The 22,670-nt window shown below is 31.0% G+C and overlaps 1 protein-coding gene across 7 annotated transcripts in view; it reads left to right on the forward strand.

Moving 5' to 3' along the window:
• LOC134696420 (uncharacterized) overlaps nt 1-22,670 on the forward strand; it is a 103,032-nt gene that overhangs the window by 26,785 nt on the left and 53,577 nt on the right. For all 7 annotated transcript variants that reach the window (XM_063558208.1, XM_063558210.1, XM_063558209.1 and 4 more), the window contains exons 3-6: nt 12,903-13,022; nt 16,516-16,676; nt 17,537-17,639; nt 21,353-21,404. In XM_063558208.1, coding sequence (XP_063414278.1) covers nt 12,903-13,022; nt 16,516-16,676; nt 17,537-17,639; nt 21,353-21,404 — 436 coding nt within the window. The remainder of the gene's footprint in view (nt 1-12,902; nt 13,023-16,515; nt 16,677-17,536; nt 17,640-21,352; nt 21,405-22,670) is intronic.

Here is a 22,670-nt window from a genome sequence, read left to right on the forward strand (position 1 = left end):
ATCTAGGAAATGAAAATTATAATCTTCAAAATTAGAAAAAAATATAGCAGAAGTTTAAGCTTATAAGAGTACATGATAAAAAAAATAATTAACATACTCAAATATTCCCTGATGATATAGAGAATTTGATCCATAAGTATAATTTTCTGCTATTGTTAAAAGTTTATGATGGGTTTGATTATATTTAGGATGTAAATTTTGTGTGGGTGAACCAAAATGAAAGTATAAAGCTTAAAGCAGTAAATTTTTTTAACGATAAAGGATATTTGAAATGGGTATTAAACCTTAAACATATATGTGTGTTCATAAATAATAGAGGAAGTTTAGTTTCTTGTAGGATCTTTTTCCTACTGTCTCAACAAATTTTGTTTTTTGGAAAATCTAGTTGTTGAAGGTGGTCTTTTGACAGTGGCTCTATTTGATTGAATTTTTAAGACTACAATTCTATGAACTTGACCTATTATAACGACACGACACGACACGTACTTGTGTTAATGGAGGCCATCTGTTGACCTCTAGATGTCATCTAGTTTTTTATGTGTCTGGGTCAAAGTCTAATCCCACTAAAACACCTGGGTCTTTTCCATTTTTCTAACTTCTATATTTCCTGTTAAGGAAAGTTCTGAGGTTGAACATACCAGTAGATGGCATTTGCTTCATATTTTGAATTTTCCTATTGATAGGCAGTTTATATGTATAATGGAAGCAGCATCTGTATATGAGTAAATTTGAGATCTTTAAATATGACATCTTGTCAACCAACTGTACAATTCTGGGGCAGACTTAAGGTGGTACACTTTAACTAAAATTAATTTGGCTTGTTTAATTTTCTTAAAACTTTGACAAAGTATTTTCTTTGACCCTTTGACAAAAATATAAAAATTTCAAAAAATTTGAACCAACCGTTTTATCAGGAAAAATTACACTGGTTACATAGCAGTTTGACAAACACTTATTTTGATCATTGAGAAGCTTAATAGTCCCTTATGAACACAACGTCATTTAAACGTTCTGCTGATTTTACAAAGTTATCTCCCTGTAGTGTTAGGTACCACCTTAACAGCTTGTATATATATATTTTTTTATTTAGTGAGTAATTAATTGGTGTTTGATGCCAATTACAGGGCTATTGGCTATTTGGTGGTGGTCAGTTTTTATTGGCGAAAGAATCAGGAGTAGTTTGAGATAGTCATGACTATCAGTAGGAAAACTGATCATTCTTGTCATTTAAGATTGGGGTCTAACACACGTGCCATGTGTGGGATTCCTACTCACAACCTCAGCTTTGACTGCATAGTAATATAGTAGTTGGGCTACTTAGACCACTCAGCCACATTTTAGGCTTAATCAATTTTTTTTGAGAAACACTGCTTTGTGAATAATCTCATTTTGACGGGACATTTAGAGAAAATTCACTCAGGATATGTACATTTTATTTACTTTGTCCATTCCTATGGCTAGTTTAGTGTTGTAAACATCAATATAACTTACAAATTGTTTAGGACACTAAGTTTACAGGGTTGGTGACCCAGACTAGTTGACCATTCGTTATTTTCCCACAGTATACAGATGAAAAGAAAGAATAAAATAGGTTTTTAATTATCCAGTAAGTATACTTTGATTTCTATTTCATAGGCTGGAAACAAAAATAGGGTTTTAATTACCTTCTAGGTATTCTTTGATTTGGTTTCGCTGACTAGAAACAAAACATTGTTAAATTGTTTTTATAAATTGTAAAATAAGAATGGACACATTCTCACACAAGGGAATGTAAACACTTTGACCAGGCTTTGATAACAGGTAACTGAAGATAGGTTGATGTCAAATGAAATAAATTTTATTTATCTAAACAAATTTACCGATATAACGATAGACAGCGATATTTCTTTTCCGTGACAGTCACAATAGAACGAATAAGTAAGTTTATACCAAGGTAAATACAAAAGACCCACTGTTGGGTAGAAAGACCTCCATACAAGAATGACAATTGCGACATTCTTTGGACCACATGTTTAAACAATGATTTATATGTTAAATGTTTGTTATTATTACTATTTTTGTTTTGATTTAGTTGAAACCTGTAAAACTTTTTGTGCTTTTCTTTTAATTTTTATAGTCTTTCATTTATATGTGGGCAAGTGAAATGTTGTCAGATTTGTCTTGCTTTAGATAAAATCTTTAAAGTTAATATTCTTTTGCATTTCTTGTAAATGCAATTCTATGTTCAGTATGAGCCAAGAGTCTGTGTTGAAGACCCTACTTTGACCTATAATGGTTTACTTTTCCAAATTATGACTTGGATGAAGATAATGTCTCATTGGCACTAATACCACATCTCCTTATATCTAATTAGAAAATGGTCAGATATATAGCAGCTTTCTTTCTCCCAAAAATATAAGGGAAAGTTCTCTAAATCGATCTGTTTATATTATGTTTTTAATCCCAATGCCCACGCTCAAGATAGTAATAATATTTGCGGTAAAATTCATTCAGGAAAATTTCATATCTAAAGTACAAATCAGATATCATTCGTATCTAATTCATATATAATGGAACACACAATTATAAGGAGTGAAAAATGCTGGTCTTTCAGATATAATACAGGGGCCTAGTATATAAAATAAATATTGGTTTAAATTTTCTTTTGAAATTTAAATTGTCCACCTATAGAATATGTAAATAATGTAGATGTCATTCTTTAGAATATTAAATCTGTTATACAAATTGGAATAGATAGAGAGGGCACTGTATTACTTTTAAATAACAGATAATTTTCCACGATTCAGATACTTCTCGGGTTACTTAAGCTTCCAGTTTGTTGATTTTCTTGCTCATCTGGTAAAAAAACAGCTTGTAATTTCTTTTGTTTTGGGTAATTTATTCCCCCCTGTCCTGAACTTCTCATTGAGATATGTATACAAACAGAGAAGTTGGGTATATCAATAAGACAGCAACAATAACAAAAACAACATTAAGGGGGCTACATGACATCCCTCAAAAGACTAATGCCAAACACAGCATATCAAGCTGTAAATAGACCACTTTCGAGTCCATCCATCACCGGAAAAAACTTGTCAATTATGCGCGCCTTTATGACGTCATTTACCAGATAGAGGGGGACGCCTGTATCCCTGCACTATCAACACTCATCCATTTCTTAGTGATCGTCATTGTGTAGGATAAACCAGAAATAATGTTTGTTTTGTAAGTACTTAATCACATTTCCATAACGACAGCAGTGCTGATTGTCAATTATGAGAATTTAATTTGCCAAATAATTCGTGCAGTATAACATTATAATTTTCCAACCACTCGCTCAACATTGGAATGGAAGTGACGATGCCTCTAAATGCACGAACGACTTTCACTAAAACCAGAGTTTTTGATGTAAAAATGGACAATGAAAATGTGACACGGTTGGAAAAGATATTTTGAGATCTTAACTCCTCTGCTCTTGACAATCTAAGTGATCATGAGCCGACTACAATTCAGAACCTGCTATCTTTACAAGGTATTACAGCTAATTTCCTAATGCATGTAAAGCAAAACATTGGCTGGCTTGCTTGCTTTGTGTGTATAACTGTTTATACAAGCTTTGTAAGTAAGATTGACATCTTTAAACAATACACATAGGCATAGTTCAACCTGTATATGTAATATTTGAATGTAATTGGGTGTTATCCTAATGATTGTACAATATAAAAACAAAGCAAGCAAGATAACCCAAGTCTTGCTCTACATGCATTAGAAAATTAGCTGTAACACATCTGGCATTAAAAACTTCACGTTTAATTGGTTATTTCAGTTATTACATTATTTTTTGTTATAATGCAAGTATATGCACATAAATAATAGTTTAAAATTTTTATTTTAAAAATGACAATAGAATGAACTATACATAGATTTTTATCACTTAAATTATACTTGAGATAGTTTTAAAAATGTATGTTTCAAGTTTCAACAGATGAAGTTTTAATATAGTTTTGATTGAGGCCAAATGAATTAATTTAAATCACTTCTTGGGTGTGTGTATCTGCTATGAAAAAATTATCAAGGAAGGCTGAATTTCTTTTTGAAAATTTATTTCAAAAGACAAACGTAGAATAGATTTCAAACGTGACACAGTTTTAGATTTGTTTGTGAAATTACACTTTGACATAGTTTTAAAGAAGTAGATTTCAAGTTCCTACAGATAAGGTTTCAAGAGTGTTTAAATGGAGTCTAAAAGACTTAATTTTAAATCTCTGCTACTGTGTTTATAGTGTAAATTTGTATCGGGGAAAGGCTAAATTAAACCATTTGAAAGTAAACCCTTTGGCTTATCTTTAAGATTTTGTTTTGTAAGTATTTTTGATAAAAATTAATCCTTTTTTAAAAGAAAGGTGTACTTAATTGAAATATTACCTGCATAGTTAATAATTTTACCTACAGTACCGAAAATATAATGAATGACTATATAGTAGACGATTTAATAATTTGAATTTTAAAATTTATATTAAAGAAGGATTGTGAAATTTTAGATAGTTATCTACGATTATAAATCACAGACTCTCACTTGATAAATACAATTATCAATTATTAATAGACAATTATAAATAATTGGATCTAATTATTGAGATGAATAGATTAATATGATCTTGTCCCATGATAGTATTCATATTTCTAAAGCATTCAGATCATAAATTGTATTTATTGTTCAGATTAGGATTAAAAATCTATCAACCAGTACCAGTTATTTCCGGTTCCGTGATCTTGTCACTTAAAGTTAATTAAAAAATCTATTAATAATCAATTGTATCTGATAGTTGATTTGATCAGATAATGATTGTCATTGTAAATATATAAACTGAAAGAAATTATGTGACACTAGAGTTATCTCCCATGGAATAAGATTGTAACTAGAATGGGAGATAACTCTAGCTGACTTAAAGAGCTGAATTTTGGTGCAAAAATGCAGTATGGTTTTAAAAATTTAGAAAAGTCAATAATAGCACAATTGCAAATTAGTTGATAATCATGATCATGTTTATGATATATAGAATACAAATAACAAAAAAATTTGTAAGGGTTCCGCGGAACCCAGTGTCTCGCCTATTTTTGCTGTAAATCGCAGGCTCAACAACAATGAGGAAAAAAATCAATAAAAATATTCCTCTTGTTACTATTTTATGATTGTAAGAAAATCTAAGTCCATTTAAAAGTAAATTACAGAAAAAACAGAGTAATCTTTTTACAAACTTTACTTCTGGATACAATCTTATGATCATAAATAAGCTTCTGTCCAAGTTTGGTACAAACCCAGGATAGTTTATGAAAGTTATTAAAATTTTAAAAACTTTAACCACAGAGTGAATGTAATGGTTCCCTGCAGAAAAACTAAGTCCATTTAAAAATAAAATACGGAAAAAATGGAATTTTATTTTTACAAAATTTACTTCTGGATATTATCTTATGATCATAAACAAGCTTCTGTCCAAGTTTGGTACAAACCCAGGATAGTTGGAGAAAGTTATTAAAATTCTAAAAACTTTAACCACAGAGTGAATGTTTTGTTACCCCGCAGAAAAAACTAAGTTCATTTATATAGTAAAATACAGAACAAATGGAATTATATTTTTACAAAATTTACTTCTGAATACTATCTAATGATCATAAACAAGCTTCTGTCCAAGTTTGGTACAAACCCAGGATAGTTGGAGAAAGTTATTAAAATTCTAAAAACTTTAACCACAGAGTGAATGTTTTGTTTCCCCGCAGAAAAAACTAAGTCCATTTATAGTATAATACGGAAAAAATGGAATTTTATTTTTACAAAATTTACTTCTGGATACTATCTTATGATCATAAACAAGCTTCTGTCAAAGTTTGGTAAAAATCCAGTATAGTTTAAGAAAGTTATTAAAATTTCAAAAACTTTAACCACAGAGTGAATATTTGTTGACGCCGCCGACGACACCGCCGACGACGGAATGCAGGATCGCTTAGTCTCGCTTTTTCGACTAAAGTCGAAGGCTCGACAATGAATAAAATAAACTATTTTGTAATTTACATAATCACCGCAACTAAAACTGAATAAACTTAAACAATAAACTTACAGCAGGGACTTTCTATACTCACGGGACTTGTCTCATTAGTATAGGAAGTCCCTACTTATAGTCACTGCATTTCTGCATGTGGCAAAATATTTCAGTGCAGATTATATCGGAATCACAATGTAGGTAAAAAAAAACATATTAAATTGCTTAACAATTAACAAAGTTTTGTTTGAATTTGAAATAAAAAAAAATTGCAAGTAATACATTGTCCACACTAGGGACTTTAATTGTAGACATCTAAAACCAAGGGAGGATTAAATTGTGTTCCCAGTAATCCCAGACCTTATCCTTGTTGATGATGGCCTACAGATTTGTAGATACATGTAATTTTATGAATATATATATATCAGTCTTTGTTCCATTTAAATTATCAAAGGGGGGTTTAATGGTCAGTTCATTATGATTTATTAAGGAAAATAAAATTAACCTTAGCTATGTGCATATGGCTAGAATAAAATTGAGAATAAAAATGGGGAATATGTCAAGGTTTTAACAACAACCTGAACAAAGATCAGACAACAGCCAAAGGCCACCAATGGTTCTGTAACGCAGCAAGAAAATCCTGTACCAGGAGGTGGTCAACTGGTCAAGCCCTATCTAGGTGGGTTATAGTTTTCATCGTTATTATATACAAAAAATAATCAAAATTTCAAAGGTGTATGTTCAGTAAAATCTCTTTTTGGTCTCAAAATATAGTAGTTTTACAAAAGTATGAAAATGTAATCTTTTAGCTATTTACTAGAAAGTAGAATGCTTCTGCAACATAAATATGGGCTGTTTTAGACAATACAATGCACAAATATTGGGTACTAGCATCATTAAGTCATGCTAAATTACTGAAAAAAATCACAATTTGAGCATTTTAAAATTTTGAAATTTTTGACAGTTTCAGTCTAAAATGAAAGTGGCCGCATTCGTGTTCATTCACAATATTGAAATGAAAGTTGTATTTAATGATAATACATAACATATATAAAGGTTGAGGATGAACACAGATACAGCCACTTTCATTTTTGACAAAAAGCATCTGAAAAGTGACATTTTTTTTTACATATTTGATAGATTTTTCATATTTAAGCTTGAATCTGAGCGTTTTTAATGACTTAATTAGTTAAAATCTTTTACATAAACTTATTGAATCAATTTAAATAGACATTTAAGTGTTTAAAAAGTGTCAAACAATTTTCGTTCAATGAACCTGAAATTGAGGCCAAAATCGTCCCTTACAGGACCTACTCCTTATTCTATATTCAATAATTTCTTGTTCTAAGTTCCTTTGCACTCAATTTTGGCTATATTGTAAAAGATCATGGATTCTTGGAAGATCTTTTCATCTTCTAAATGGCTTCATTTCTTACCATGAAGCTTCTGATTTCTAAGATAGGAAACTTTACCATTAATCCAATTCTTTCCTTCATGAATAAAATTTGTAACCGCCATAAAAAAAATCTGTAAAATTGAATTAACTTACCAAAAGAGATTTACCCCATGTTTACTTATGAAGTTAGCCGTTGAATTTTGAAAATCAAGAAATATTGGTTCTTAAAATATACAGATTTTTACCAAAAATGATTTACCCCTTTGTTTACTAGTGCAGTCTTACGTTGAAATTTAGACAATCAAGAAATATTGGTTTCAATAATTATACAAGAACCTCTCTCACAGCTAAGAGTCTTAAGACATACAGACTTCTCGTAATCAGTTTATTGATGATGACTACCACACTGGATTATATATAATGGGGAATACTAACTCTCGGAGATCCCCAGGGTGGGGTTGTCTCTCGAGGGACAGACGGAAAGCACATCCAAAAGTTGACAGGTTAGTTTAAAAAAAAATGCGTTTTTTTTGGAATTTGATTTTTTTTTCATGTCAGTTATTGAATAGTTGAAGACATATAAATGTATAGATAGCAGCTAATTGGAAATTGATCTTGCTTGGAATTGGTTAAAGTGATGTTAATAGAAAATTTTCAGGTTTATTATTTATTTCGATAAAGTCTAAAGAGAAATTTTGATATTTCAGTTTATTAGTCATGTTAGTTGTAACTGAACAAAGTTAAGGAATTATGTTCTTAAAGAGTTGCTGTAGAGGAAATGTTAGAAATGTTTTAATTTTGGAATTTGTCAAATATTCTTGTTATAGTTTTCATTTTTGGAGTGAAAAAAAACGTGATATTTGGATAAAACTATATTCAACCATATTTCAGAAAATTTATAATTTAAAAAAACAGATTTTAAAATATTTTTTTGAAGTACATGTAACCGTAGTTGTGAAGATTTCCTGTGATGGTATCTTTTAAAATACTTTTGTAGATTAGATAGGTTGGTATAGAGTAACCATGAATTCAAAAGTTTATTGAGGAACATGTTTTCTATGGTCTTTCATACTGACAAATTCAATATCATCAAAAACATAATTTAAACCCAAAAAATTAAATTATTTAACAGCAGTACTTAAAATTTAACATAAGTCACCTTTAACAAATTTTTAAATCTGATCGAATGGTATTGTCTCATCAGGGACAGATTCAACCATTTTTAAAAGGGGGTTCCCAACCTTGAAGAAAGAGGGGTTTCCAACCATATGTCCCCATTCAAATGCATTATAATCATTAAAAAAAAGCAATCCTGGTAACCCTCCCCATAAACCGGAACCACTGCTCATGGAATATAAGGACATCAATGAGGTTGCAAGTTTGAAACTGCAATCTTTATTAATACGTTTTTTTATTATGTTAAGTCTGCCAATTGATATTTTATCCTGTGTTTTTCTCAATGTTGTGATGTTATGCTATTGTTTCAGAAAAAGGGAGAAGGTTTGGATCCATTAAAACATTTAATCCTGCTGCAAATGTTTGCACCTGTCCTAAGTCAGGAATCTGATGTACAGTAGTTGTCGTTTGTTTATGTAATATAAACGTGTTTCTTGTTGCTCTTTTCTCGTTTTGTTTATATAGATTAGACCGTTGGTTTTCTCATTTGAATGGTTTTACACTAGTAATTTTGGGCCCTTTATAGCTTGTTGTTTCGGTGTGAGCCAAGGCTCTGTGTTGAAGGCCGTACTTTAACCTATAATGTTGGTTTAGTTTTTAAATTGTTATTTGGATGGAGAGTTGTCTTATTGGCACTCACACCACATCTTCCTATATCTAAGGACTATCAGTTTTCATGCTAATTGTCAGGGATCTCGCATGGGTACTTTTAAAAACAAACAAACATTTTTTTTCTGTAAACAAGCATTTGATCCTGAAATAATACTAAGTAATTCATGTTTGTCTGGAATCATTAGACTAATATTATCTTTTTTGAAATACAGATGTAAAATTATATTAAACAAGAAAGGTATTATATATATTTTATGTCATTGAAACAGACAGTAAACAGTAAAATTATATAAAAAATAAAATTTCAACCATATGATAGCAATCAAATTCTCATTATTTCAATATATTTATGAATTCAGGTAATCAACTTGAAAGATTAAATATTGTTTATGCATATCGCTAATTAGTGTCTTGCATAACTCTTACATGTTTTTCTTCTTCCTTAAAGTTTTGTTAGAAATTCTTTGTAAAAAATAATTATGGTAATTGTTAGAATGCTTTTATAGATTATAGCAGCTGTTTTAAGAAATAACAGACAAGAGAGTATAATTGATTGTTATGAAATATTATAGATTCAAGTACATATGCACTCCTTAACAATTTTGACTTATTATTTAAATATTTTTGAGGCTAAGGTAGAAGTCTGAGTCTTTAGACAGAAAGATAATTCACCATAAAAAATAACCCTGAACTCAAACCTTTCACTGTTCATATGCATTTAAATGCATTGTTAAAATTTGTTTTCTTGGAGATTTAAAAATAATATTCTTTGAAAGCTGAAAGAATTCAAAGGTAAAACCTGACTTTTTAAATTTGGAATTTAGTCCGTCAGTAATACATTGAAGCTTCATAATTCCAAAATTTCTAAAGAATGAATTGGAAAGAAGACTTGACTGTATATAACAATATGGAACCAGATTGATTAATTAGATATGAATTGAATCAAAATCCATTAAATGGCTGAAATTAACTGGTTTTAAACTTTTACTATGTATGCTGTTTTTTTTATACAAGTTCAAAGCTTTGTCAAATATTGAACTTGATTTGTAGTTTATAGTGAAGATCGAAGTTAACACTATTAGCTATCTTTAAAATCAATTTTCTAGCTTCCTTCGGTCAAGAAACTTGGACACAACCATCAAGCTACATGTATATTTGACAGTTTGCGTCAAATTCTCTATAAAATTAGATTGTCAGCGGTCACTTACATTTGTATTTGGATTAAGATCAATAGCTTGACCTCTTTCATCCTGAAGGTGCATCAACTGGCCATCTAATACCATTAGTTTGATTATAGCGATAACCTCCCACACAAGCATTAAATGATGTCCTAACATTTGACTGATTTATTTTGGTGTTCACTGTGCTTTCTATTTACGTTAACTTATAGACATGTATAAATTCCTAAATTGAGGTAAATTATATGGCCTTCCAAATACCGTTTTGGTTCCTAACATCACTGTAGAGACATTTATGGTATACCATCTTTTCTGCAAGTTTATTGTTTTCTGTTTAGTATTCAAATTTAGATCAATTTTGTTAAATCTGGTGATCAGTTTATTTGGCAATTGCCAATGGCAGTCAGCAGTGTTTTAAGAACATCCATTGTTTGACCAGCTTATCAGTCAAAAGTGTCATGTCCTCGGTTTTTTTTTGTCTTTTGGAAAATGTTGTTTGTGCTGTATTATTTTTAGACCCCCTCAACCAACAAGATTGTTTTGCATGCAGCCATATAAAAATTGCAGTTTTTATTCATAGGTTTGAACATTATTTTCAATTTAGACTGTTTAATGATTGCAAGATATACATATAATCAAAAGATCATATCTATTTTTTTTGAAAGATGTAAGATGAATAAATTCTAATTTTAAATTTTGAGATTTTAAGATTAAAGAGTTACCTTTTGGAAAAGCTGACTGACAGTCTAGATAACAGTTTAATACTTTTTAATTTTGAGTTTTGTCGCTGTGTATAAAAAGAATGAAGCTTAGTCACTTTAAGTGATAGATCTTGGGTGTAAATTTTTAACCTTTGTATCAAATTTGTAAAAAAGACTTTAAAACTGAGCATATGAATGAATGGATGATTATGGAAGTGTTTCATGACCTTGACTGGCTATATCCTCACATGGATGGAGATGTGGTGTCTGTGAGATAGACACCTTAATTGACTTCTTATGTTCAGTATTAAGGGCTCCATTAGGGTATTCATTAGGTCAAAAGGTAACATTCTAAAATGTTGTCTCAGTTCACTTGAAGTCACACTTTCAAAGAAAAAGGCTCAGAACATCTGTAAAGGTCATAGGTCCTTTTAAGTGAGATGTCAGGTCTCAAGGTCATCCATAAATTCCAAAGGTTGTTGATCAGATTTGACCATGTTGAAGTTTGCAATATGTCAAAAAATACATGATGCTGAAGTTTGGCATACATTTTTACAGAGAATATCAATGGTCTGCAATCAACAATGAATTTCCACAAATGTAAAAAAAAAACGTTAAGAGATAATTACAAAGACTAATTTTACGATGTTTTCCATTGCCCTCCTACCAAACCCTCCTATTAAAAAGGAAAGCATTTATTTTATTTATGTACCATTTGAAATTGCATCAGAAAAATGAAATATCACAGTTTTGTACAAATGCCACATAAAATTGCCAAAATTCAATTATTTTAAATCAAATAAACCAACATAAATTGATTGTGCTGAATAGTTGTTATGATCAATTTATGTCTTAGATTTTTTTTGACAGATAAGATTAAAATATTACCAAGAGATGTATTTTCTTATCACTATAGAAGGTTTATATTTTATAATGAAATCAATTTCATAAAACTCAACACTTGAAAAGATTTGATTTGTAAAAACTAAAAGAAACAATTTCATTTTATATAAAAATAAGGTTTAACACACTATTGAAACCTGACTCAAGTAGAATCTGTCCACTTACACAAGGAATACCAATTATTATAACAAACCCTTCAAGTTTAATATCACTATATCCTTATAATACAACAGTTATACATGAGCTAAGGTTTCTTTTGTAATGGCATGTATAAAAATACAATATTCGTATAGTGTCGGAAAATGAAAAATTTATTTGACGAGCATAAAGAAACAGAGAGAACCAAGTCTAGCACAGCTTTTCTCCTATTTCGTTACAGCTAGTACAAACAAGATTTATTCCCTACGATTATTGTTTTTATCCTGCAACCTAAAATTGAACTTGAACATATTGTTTTCTCCATCTAAATTGTTGAATTTGTTTTTGAATAAAATCAACATAACTAACATGTGGACATTGATATCCCCAAATTGAACTGTAATGAAAACAGTGATTTGAACATAACTGTTTGCTAAAAACAGAAGCAGGATACCAGGAGACTATAAACATATACTATAGGTTAATAACTGTTTGTTATCTGCCGACCTGTAGGTCAATAGTAGAGAAGTTGATTGTAGGGTAAATGACAATACGGGGCATTATGTTTTCTAAGTCTACATTTGTCCCTCTATCCATTTATCAATTTGTCTATCCTGCTTTGTATATAAAGGTTAAAATTTTGGTATAGGGAAGTTTGTCATTCAGTTGTCACATCCATTAGAAACTTATTACAAATGTCCATTATGATGTTAACTTTTTCAGAAAATACACCATTTTTATGATCTCTAAATTAATGTTTTGTTTTATTTTCTATTTTTAGTCATGCAGGGAAAACCTCCTCATGGGTACCTCCTACAGAGAGCTGGGACCCTGGTAGTTTGGGACTACCTCATGGGTGGGAATGTGCTGTGGACAAGAATAACAAACCATACTTCATCAAGTAAGTATTTTAAACAGAGTAACAGAGTATCTACAATACTAAAACACAAGAGGATAGAGTTTAAAATGAATACATTAAAATAACAACAAGGCAGCAATACATATATATAACTAATATTAAGTACATGGGGGGGGGATATACTTGCCTCCCTGTGCTGCAAAAGTTATATCTGCTTAAGAGTAACAAAAACACATCCAATGCCATAGCACATTTATTTTAAACAGACAGATAACATCACATGACAAATATGCATCATTATACAAAGGGACACAACTCTTACGACTTTACCATAAAACACATATGACCATACATATACAGGACACTAAAACATTGTCTTTGATGAAGAAATAAATACAAATGCTAATTATCTGTTACATATACTATATGTATACAGTTAACCAAGTCAAAAACTGGATCCTTAAGGTGGTACCTAACACTACAGGGAGATAACTCTGTAAAATCAGCTAAACGTTTTAATTACGTGGTGTTGATAAGGGAATAGTAAGCTTCTCAATGATCAAAATAAGTGTTTGTTAAATTGCTATATAACCAGTGTAATTTTTCTGATAAAATGGGTGGTTCATAATTTTCGAAATTTATATATTTTGGTTAAAGGGTTAAAGTAAATACTTTGACAAAATTTTATGAAAATTAAACGAGCCAAATTAATTTTAGTAAAAGTGTTGGGTACTACCTTAAATGGACAATAATGGATTACATTATAAAACAAAATTCATTTATATCTGAAGTTTCAAATGGCCAAGTACACCATCTAACAATGTTTTTGTATGAAAATACATAGCCAAGTGAATTCGTACAATGATGGAATGTTCCTTCAGGGAAATTGTATCCTTCTTCCACTGTACATTACTATAAATGGACTATCAATTATGTTAACATAGTTGTGGAAATTCAATTAGGAAGCAATGACAGCATCTTCTATAAACCATGATGTTTGGCTTCACAAATTATCTCATCACAAATGAATGTGCGTGAGTTTTTGGCGTGTGGATATTTTACTTAGCTATTAGATCATCTATTATATATTTAATTTAAAAGTTGTCAAGAAGTACCGGTAGGTGCAGCTTAATAAGTGAAATAAAAGTGGGGAATACTTTTTGTATAATATTAATGTCAGTCTCTCATTGCCATAAGTTACATTTTGTTGGCACAATTCATTTATAGTCACTCTGGGTTCAAGACTTTACAATTTTTTTATGCCCCACCTACGATAGTGTTTTCTGGTCTGGTCTGATTGTCCGTCGATTTGTCTGTTCGTTCGTTTGTCCATCTGTCCCTCTTCAGGTTAAAGTTTTGGTCAAGGTAGTTTTTGATGAAGTTGAAGTCCAATCAACTTGAAACTAATAGTACGTGTAAATGTTCCCTATGATATGATCTTTCTAATTTTAATGCCAAATTAGAGATTGTTATGCTTAGATTTTTTTATTACTGATTATATTAGGGACTATACATGTAGTTACACTAATAAGTGAAAAGATTTTTTATTTTTTTTATCTGGCCTTGCTTTTATGATAAACATAAATTCATACCAATTCGGAATCATCATAAAATTATCAGGAAAGATCCGAACTATTCCAGCGTAAATATTTACCTATAACTGTAGGAATTTCATTTACTAAACTAATCTTGTTGACAACATCATAAAAATAATAGAACAGGATAAAAACAGCAGAGTAAAGCAAAATTAATTGTTTTTTAGTAGAATTGTAATGTTTTTTGGTCGGTCTCAGGAAGGGATAAACTCGGGTTTTTGTTTTCCGTAAGCTGCTTATGGAAAAAACATCAGTACTTACAACAGAAATAGATTAAATCATTTCCTTGCCTCAGCCACCGGAATGGTTACATTTATTTTTCTGATTTTTCTAATCTTCTTATGGACATTTCATTCTGTTTTGAGAACAACTTTAGATTCTATCTGGTATATGTTTACTGAAAGAAGAAGAATAGATTTAGATGGGAAACTTTCATTACAGCATAAACTATACATATGTTTTTCAATATATATTTGTTCGGCCTGACAGAAGTTCCCTCAGAATATTTGTTATAATTAATCCTTAATATATGTGTAACACTCCCAAACATGTCCTTCCCCCAAAAAATGTCTTTTCTCCCCAAACGTGTCTGTAATATTCAATATTGGCCAAATGTGTCTGTAATATTCAATATTGACCAAACGTGTCTGATAATTGTTTTTGGTGTCTGATAATTGTTTTTGGTATCTGATAATTGTTTTTGGTATCTGATAATTGTTTTTGGTGTCTGATAATTGTTTTTTCCAAAAAAGTGTCCACTAATTAAACGCCGGACGTCTCAATATTTATTTGCGCTTAAGTTAAACTGGTCTATGTAGTCTCTTGATTTTAAATTTACTCAAGGCTCCACCCAAGCAATGTAAGTCACTGCCACCACTTGACAATTAATGAAACTGATCTAAATTGCCAATTAGACAAATTAACCTCACAAGGATGAGGATTTACACAACCATAATGTTATGAAATACTGAGAAAATCTTGTGACCAGTTTACACTTACATTTCTATAAAAACTTATGTTTGTAAACATTGTTATTGTATAGCAGCAACATATTTCATAGAGAATGCAACCAAAAATTAGCTGGTAATAATATACAATTACTGTCTAGGATATGTGGTTTTATTGACTTTTGAAAAGCTGATATTCACTTAGGGCTACAGTACACCGCCGTCACATGAAGTGAATATCAGTTTTTCAAAAGTCTATCAAAATTTACCGAAACAAAATCTGAAACAAAAAACAGTAATTATGTTATTCCATATCCTGAGAAAGAAAATGTATTGTCTCATTAGCACTCATATACCACATCTTCTTATAACTAATGGCAGTTTTTTACCAAATCAATTGTACATCAAACAATTTAATCATTATTATACATTTACATGTAAGGGCTTGTGACATTGTGCACAGCGAATGTACTCTGTTTATATTACAATCAGTATTGATTTGAATGGGGACATATGTTCAAAAATCCCTTTTAAAAATGTCTGGATCTGCCCTGTATTATTTAAATACTGCTGAATTATTTAGTATCCAGTGTGGAAAATATCTTGCACTTAAAAAGCCCCTCGAATATAAAAATGTACTCTGCATGGTCAATATTCACCAATGTTTAAGCAATAACCCTATATGTTATTAGAAAGGTTATAAACTTTCATCTGAAACTAATGCTGGAAAAAATATGCCAGAAAGGTAGACTTCTTTATAAATTATACAGTCGAAATCTCCACATAATTCTCCATTTAAAGATTTATTGCTATATAAAATTTGTGACATTTAATGTGGTACAAAATATAGATTCTAATTAGATGTTTATGAAACTGCATTTTAGAGACATTTATATGAAGTTGCATTAGGAAGCTTATAATTCTAGCATAAAAAGACAATGATTATGAGCCTTAATAAAGAAATCTCTATTTTATGTGTTTTATTTATTTCAGTCATCTTGACAAGTACACAACACGTGACGACCCCAGAGATGACCCAGATTATGTAGAGCCACCCAAGCCTCGGGAGGTAGAATTGAATCGTGATCCATTGAAAGGATTTGGTTTTGTTGCAGGGAGTGAGAGGCCAGTTGTTGTCAGATTTGTTACTGATGGTAAATTTATTTAGAACTTAGGCCGAGCATAAGCGAATACTGTGGATTCATTATTATAATTAATATTGTATACCAATTTCCGTTGATCTTGTTAGTACAGGTGAACCATGAAATTAAATGACAAATTTTCTAAAGGCTTGTATGAAGACTTTGCCAAAACCATGAAATTTAATGTTCAGGAACAGGCAAGTTTTCCTTCATCCGTGAAAATCAGTACCCACGAAAATAAATGAATCCACAGTAGTCCGATCTGAAACCCTACAATGTGTCATTTTGTTAAAAGTATTTTTCAAAGTGCTCTCTATGGAATTTTCAAATAGCATAATGGAAATTATCATAGCACTGGTTTCTAAAAAATATAGCACTCTCTACATTTTATTTTAAAATCATCCAAGATAGCACCTATGAGGGTATAATGTTTCCCTAAGGTCCTGGGGAGAACCCTATGATAATCATCTATTAGATTAAAGCAGGTATACTGTAAATTCAGAAATTATAGTGTGCATTTATTATTGCGATTTGCTCAGTTCAGACTTAAATGCGATTTTAATTTTTACGATTTTGAGAAAAATCCTGTTTAAATCATATAAAATATTTCAAAATGCGAGTTTAAATTATTACTATTACAACTCTGTAGCATTTTTCACCATTATGAAAACATGGCATTAATTTCTGAATTTACAGTAATTTAAATTTGTTTATCTTCTTTGCAGAGGAGAAATAAATTTGTTATCAATCCTAACATTTAATTTATGGAAGATAATTTATGCATATAAACCTCAAACCCCCCTTGTATGAAGAGACTTACTGGTGTATATTAAATACTGTAGACTAAATATATAACACTGGTTCCATTTTAGGTGGACCAAGCATTGACAAACTATTACCAGGGGACCAGATCATCAGAATCAATGGAGAAGATGTAAAGAAAGCACCCAGGGAATATGTCATTGATTGTGTTCGGTAAGTTTGATGTCTTAAGATAAAAAAGAAGATGTGGTATGATTGCCAATGAGACAACTATCCACAAAAGACCAAAATGACACAGACATTAACAATTATAGGTCACCGTACGCCCTTCAAGGTGGTCTCATTGGGGGGTTCCGATCCCGGATCCCGCTTACTGTTTAGTATGATTTCCGTATCCTGCTTACACTATGGACTTAAGCAATTCTGATTTTTTTGTCATTTCCCGGATCCCACTAGACCTCGTTTCCCGTTTTCATGACACAATAATTTGACTTTCACGTGTCACCCTTACAAAAATTTGGCAATCCTGCGTCACGCTTATACCCCAATGAGACCCACTCTTTAAGTCCTAAGAAAATACCTAACAGAATGGTCCATAAATTTGCAAAGCAAATGAAGTAATATACCAAGGAAAAGCAGAATACAAAAAAAAAAAAATCAAAAGCAATCCCTAATCTTTGATGTAGCAATGTTTTCCTCACCCGCAATGGAGTCACGGAAAGGAGATAATTTTTGGTAATTAAGCTGAATCAATGGTGATTTGTCAGTTCTAACAATTGTTGAAGTTTGTGATTTTAAGTGGTAAAAAAAACGCCAGCTCTAAACAGGTTAACTATAATAATGCCATTTTTAACCTTGAACTGTGACCTAGCTGTTGAAATTTAAGCAACCAGCAAGTCAATATGAAATAAGATACAGCTGCTATAAATACAACTTATAAATGTTCATTTGCTATGACCAAAAGTCAAATTACGAGTAAAAATGAATTCTTTATATATTCATAATGTGACCATTCAGAACTAAGTTTAGTGTGCGTTTTATTACATCCAGATAAATGAGTCTTGATTAAGGTTAAAGACGTCCATTGTCAAAATGAAATTATTCATTACTCCATTTACAGTTCATTTCCGATAAAACCAGCGGAATTCATGAATAGTTAACAAACAAGGTTGTCATCTGTATATGTAATTAATTTCATTCATAAGTGCTTAACTTTTAATGCTGTTCTGTAAAGCAATTTACCGATTTCATTTGTCTTCTGGGTTCAGGGAATTAGGTTGCAATTGCTCTAAATGACTGTTAGCAGCTTTATAAAAAATTTATAAAAAATTTGGAAAATAATATTGGTTTCGTGAGTTATATTATAATTGCCCTAAATGGCTGTTAGCTTATAGGCTTTATCAAAAATTCTGAGAGAATTCTATGATGTTTCACGTCTCATCATATTTTTCCTAATTCCTGCATGATTGTATTTATTAATAATTAAGTGATATATTGGTGTAGTAAGATGTGAGATCGGACTTTCACCTGAAAATATTCAGTGCTGAATTAAAACTAATCTATATGATTGTACTTGATAATAACAGCATTGGGGGATCCAGGGGGTTCAGGGGATTGGAACCCCCCTTTTTTGGCCCATCAATGCATTGGAATAGGATCGACATATAGTTAGAACCCCCCTTTGTCCTGGATTGGGAACCCCCCCCCCCCCCCCCCCCCTTTTTAAAATGGCTGGAAACGCGCCTGAACAGCACTGAATATTTGAGGTCAGGAGATGCTGAAAAAGACCATATGACACAAACTTATATATGGTTGAAATTACATAATTTCTATTTGGCATGACTAATTCAACATCTAATTGGCTGCATGCAAACTATAAATAGAACAAACATTAAAAAATATATGATTTTTTTATTTTATCTCATTTTGAAATTGGTATATAATTTTGTTATAGACATCGGAGGGTTTTATGAAATTTCCCAACAGGCAATCAATCTGACGTCCTATCTCTCAACTTTGACACGCCAATAGTTTTATCAATTGCTCATAGCACTATAATCCAATACTGTCATGAACTTTGGAAGAATGCGAACAATTTCATAAATATTTTATCTAGTATTCCAAAATAACCAGAACTGCATCAACTCTATCTATTTGATCAAAATTATATATTGAAAAAAAAATTCAGCAAATTAGTTTTTTTCGGCATTGTAGTTTTGTCAATTTGATTAAGCAACTTTTTTAATTTACCTTAAAATGTAATCGTGTTGATGCATAGAAAATTGGCTTCCTACTGGGACCGTAAGAAGTTTGATAAGCAAACAAGGGTATTGAATTGAGAGGCTCCTCATAGGGGTGTCTGAGTAATCACATAATTGAAACTTTTTGCCAATATAGTCACATTAATCATATATTTTTTTTAAAAGATAATCAAATTATCATGAATTATTTTGTCTGGTTATAAAATAATCACTATAAAAACGACCAATATAATCAAGAACCCCATGAGGGACCTCAATTGATGTAGATAATTAATTTTTTGATAGGTTTGTCACATTTTTGCAATTAGGGGTATGATGGAGTTAGTGATGAAATTGATCCTTTTCGCCAATAAATTTTTAACACTGTTCATTACATACCTTGATAACTTTTAATGAAAAACTTACTAGGGGTTAATTTGTTATCGTGGATGTAAAGTTGTAAAATCTCTCACCATGTTTATGGCAGAGAACATGTTTTACAGAAAGCAAAAGCCGTAAGTTAAATTAAGTTTTTAAATAATTTTTCCTTTTTTTTGTTTATCTTAATTTTGGCATTTATAAATTGTTTACTGTTATAAACTTTTTCCATATTGAAATTTAGAAAAGATTATGCAGCTGGTTCTTTTGTTATCAGAATTTTAATTGTTCCTTGATTTAAGCGCTTAATGTTTTATAAGTTCAAAACTTTTGCTTCTAATAAAGTATGGGATACCAGAGATAAGTGCCATTATCAGACTCTGAAATTTGCAGGATTTCATGTATTTAAGCCCGGGATTTTGGGATCAGGACCCCTCTCTCTCTCCATCCTCCCCCTTCCCCCACTCCCATTTATCAGTTGTATAGACATATCCAAAAAAAATTGAAGAAATTTAAATCCCGACATCATGAAATTAGAAAAAAAAATCCTGGATCCCAAAAGGATCAATCCTGAAATCCCTAGCTCAAAAAGACCCGATATGGAGTCTCAATACCCAATAAAGGTCATATCCCCCTCATAAATGCATAGAGTAATATAAAATTTCATTATTATATAACTTTTTTGGAAACACAAGACAAACACAATAAAAACTTATAGAGACACACAGAACTATTTAGAGCTTGACATACGGTTTTATATAATTGAGGACTTACAAGTAATGAGATTATAGGGTGATCTACATGTGACATGTCCAAGAAATACATTGAATTTGTCTCATTCAATTATCATATGAAATTATAGGAAAAATCTGTATGAAAAAATATATAGCAATGTAATTTAAATTACTTGACTAAGGCCAAGAAATACATTGTATTTGTCTCATTGAATTTATCATATGAAATAACAGAAAAATCTGTATCGAAGAATATTTAGCATTGTATAATAACTTAACAAATATTTTAAAATTCATGTAAGTTGCAAAGTGTTAATGTTAGCTGTTAACAAAAAACAAAAAAAGTGGAACAATTTCTTTAAAGTTCTGTTTGAACTAAAATTTGAACTAAAATTGAGAATGGAAATGGGGAATGTGTAAAGGAAACCATAACAAGACTTAAAAGAGCAGAAAACAGCAGAAGGTCATCAATGGGTCTTCAATAAATCAAGCAAATCCTTCAACCGGAGGCTTGCTTCAGCTAGCCCTAAACAAAAGTGTCTATAAAATTAAAAATAATTATTTGTCTTTGTAGATCCTGCAAAGACAAGATTTCTCTGACTGTTTGCCAACCATATACTGATAATGTAAGTATTATAACTGTGACTGGCAAATAAATGATAGATTGCATATTGTTATGTGTTAAATGTCCAGTATGAAATAATAATATTATTAAATTCACTTATAAATGAAAATCTGTATTTGTAGATAAATTTTCTCAAATTTGACCTGAGCAGACTGTTATCATTTTTTTGTTGACTGTTTGGTTGGTTTATATTGTCTTTTTATACCACACATTACAGAAGTGTTGACTTTCTCAGTGTCTGGTTAAATTTGATAGGTTAGGTTATTTAAATGTGACACCAAATGACTGTACATGTTGACTGACTGTCTGGATTTGATTGGCGGCTATTAAAGCCACCTTGACTGAACAGTTGCTGACTGTCTAAAGTGGGTGTCATTGGGGTCTAAGCGTGACACGTGAAAGTCAAATTATTGTGTGTGAAAACGGGAAAATAGGTCTAGCGGGACCTGGGAAATGACAAAAAAATGAGAATTAATTGCTTACGTACATAAGGTAAGCAGGATACGGGATTCTGACAAAACAGTAAGCGGGATCTAGGATCTGAACCTCCCAATGAGACCCCCTGTAAAGGCAACATCTTTTTAATTTGCACCTGGAAACTGTTAATCTTAGTCAACCATAGTCCTGAACATGCATCACCTATTTGTTACTGATGTTCAGCAACCAACAATCAATCAATCTTAGCCTACCATGACCATCCATAGTCACAGTATGCTCAGTTGATAACAAAACCAAATTTTATGATTTTTTGAGGGTTTAAGTTTCAAGGTACTCTTGTGATTGAAGTTTGAAAAGTCAGAAAAAATAACTTTTTTGCCTTTCCAAACATAAAACCTAAAGGATATAAAAGGAGTTCTACCCAAAGTCCACATGCAAGCCTATAGAAATTTTGTGGTTTACCTACACCCAAGAAATCCAGGAATAATATTGAATCAACATGCAGTATCATCTAATAGTAATAAAGCTAAGGTTGCACCATACCCCAGGCAAAGATGTCCTTGGCTTACATGCTAAATGAAACCAAATTTCCATGAAAACACAAGTTTCCTCAAATCCACTAAAATAATGGAATCCATAGTAACTAACATAATACTGTGGATTTATTATTATTTGTTGGATACCAATTTTCGTGGATTTCGTCAGTTTCAGGTTTCGAAATTAAATGCTCAACGAATGACAAATTTGCTATAGGCTTGTATGCAGAAATCGGCAAAAACCACGAAATTAAATATCCACGATCATTCAGTTTTCCACTTATCCACGAAAA

The sequence above is a fragment of the Mytilus trossulus genome, chromosome 14, assembly GCF_036588685.1.
Source record: "Mytilus trossulus isolate FHL-02 chromosome 14, PNRI_Mtr1.1.1.hap1, whole genome shotgun sequence".
Classification (NCBI taxonomy): Eukaryota; Metazoa; Mollusca; class Bivalvia; order Mytilida; family Mytilidae; genus Mytilus; species Mytilus trossulus.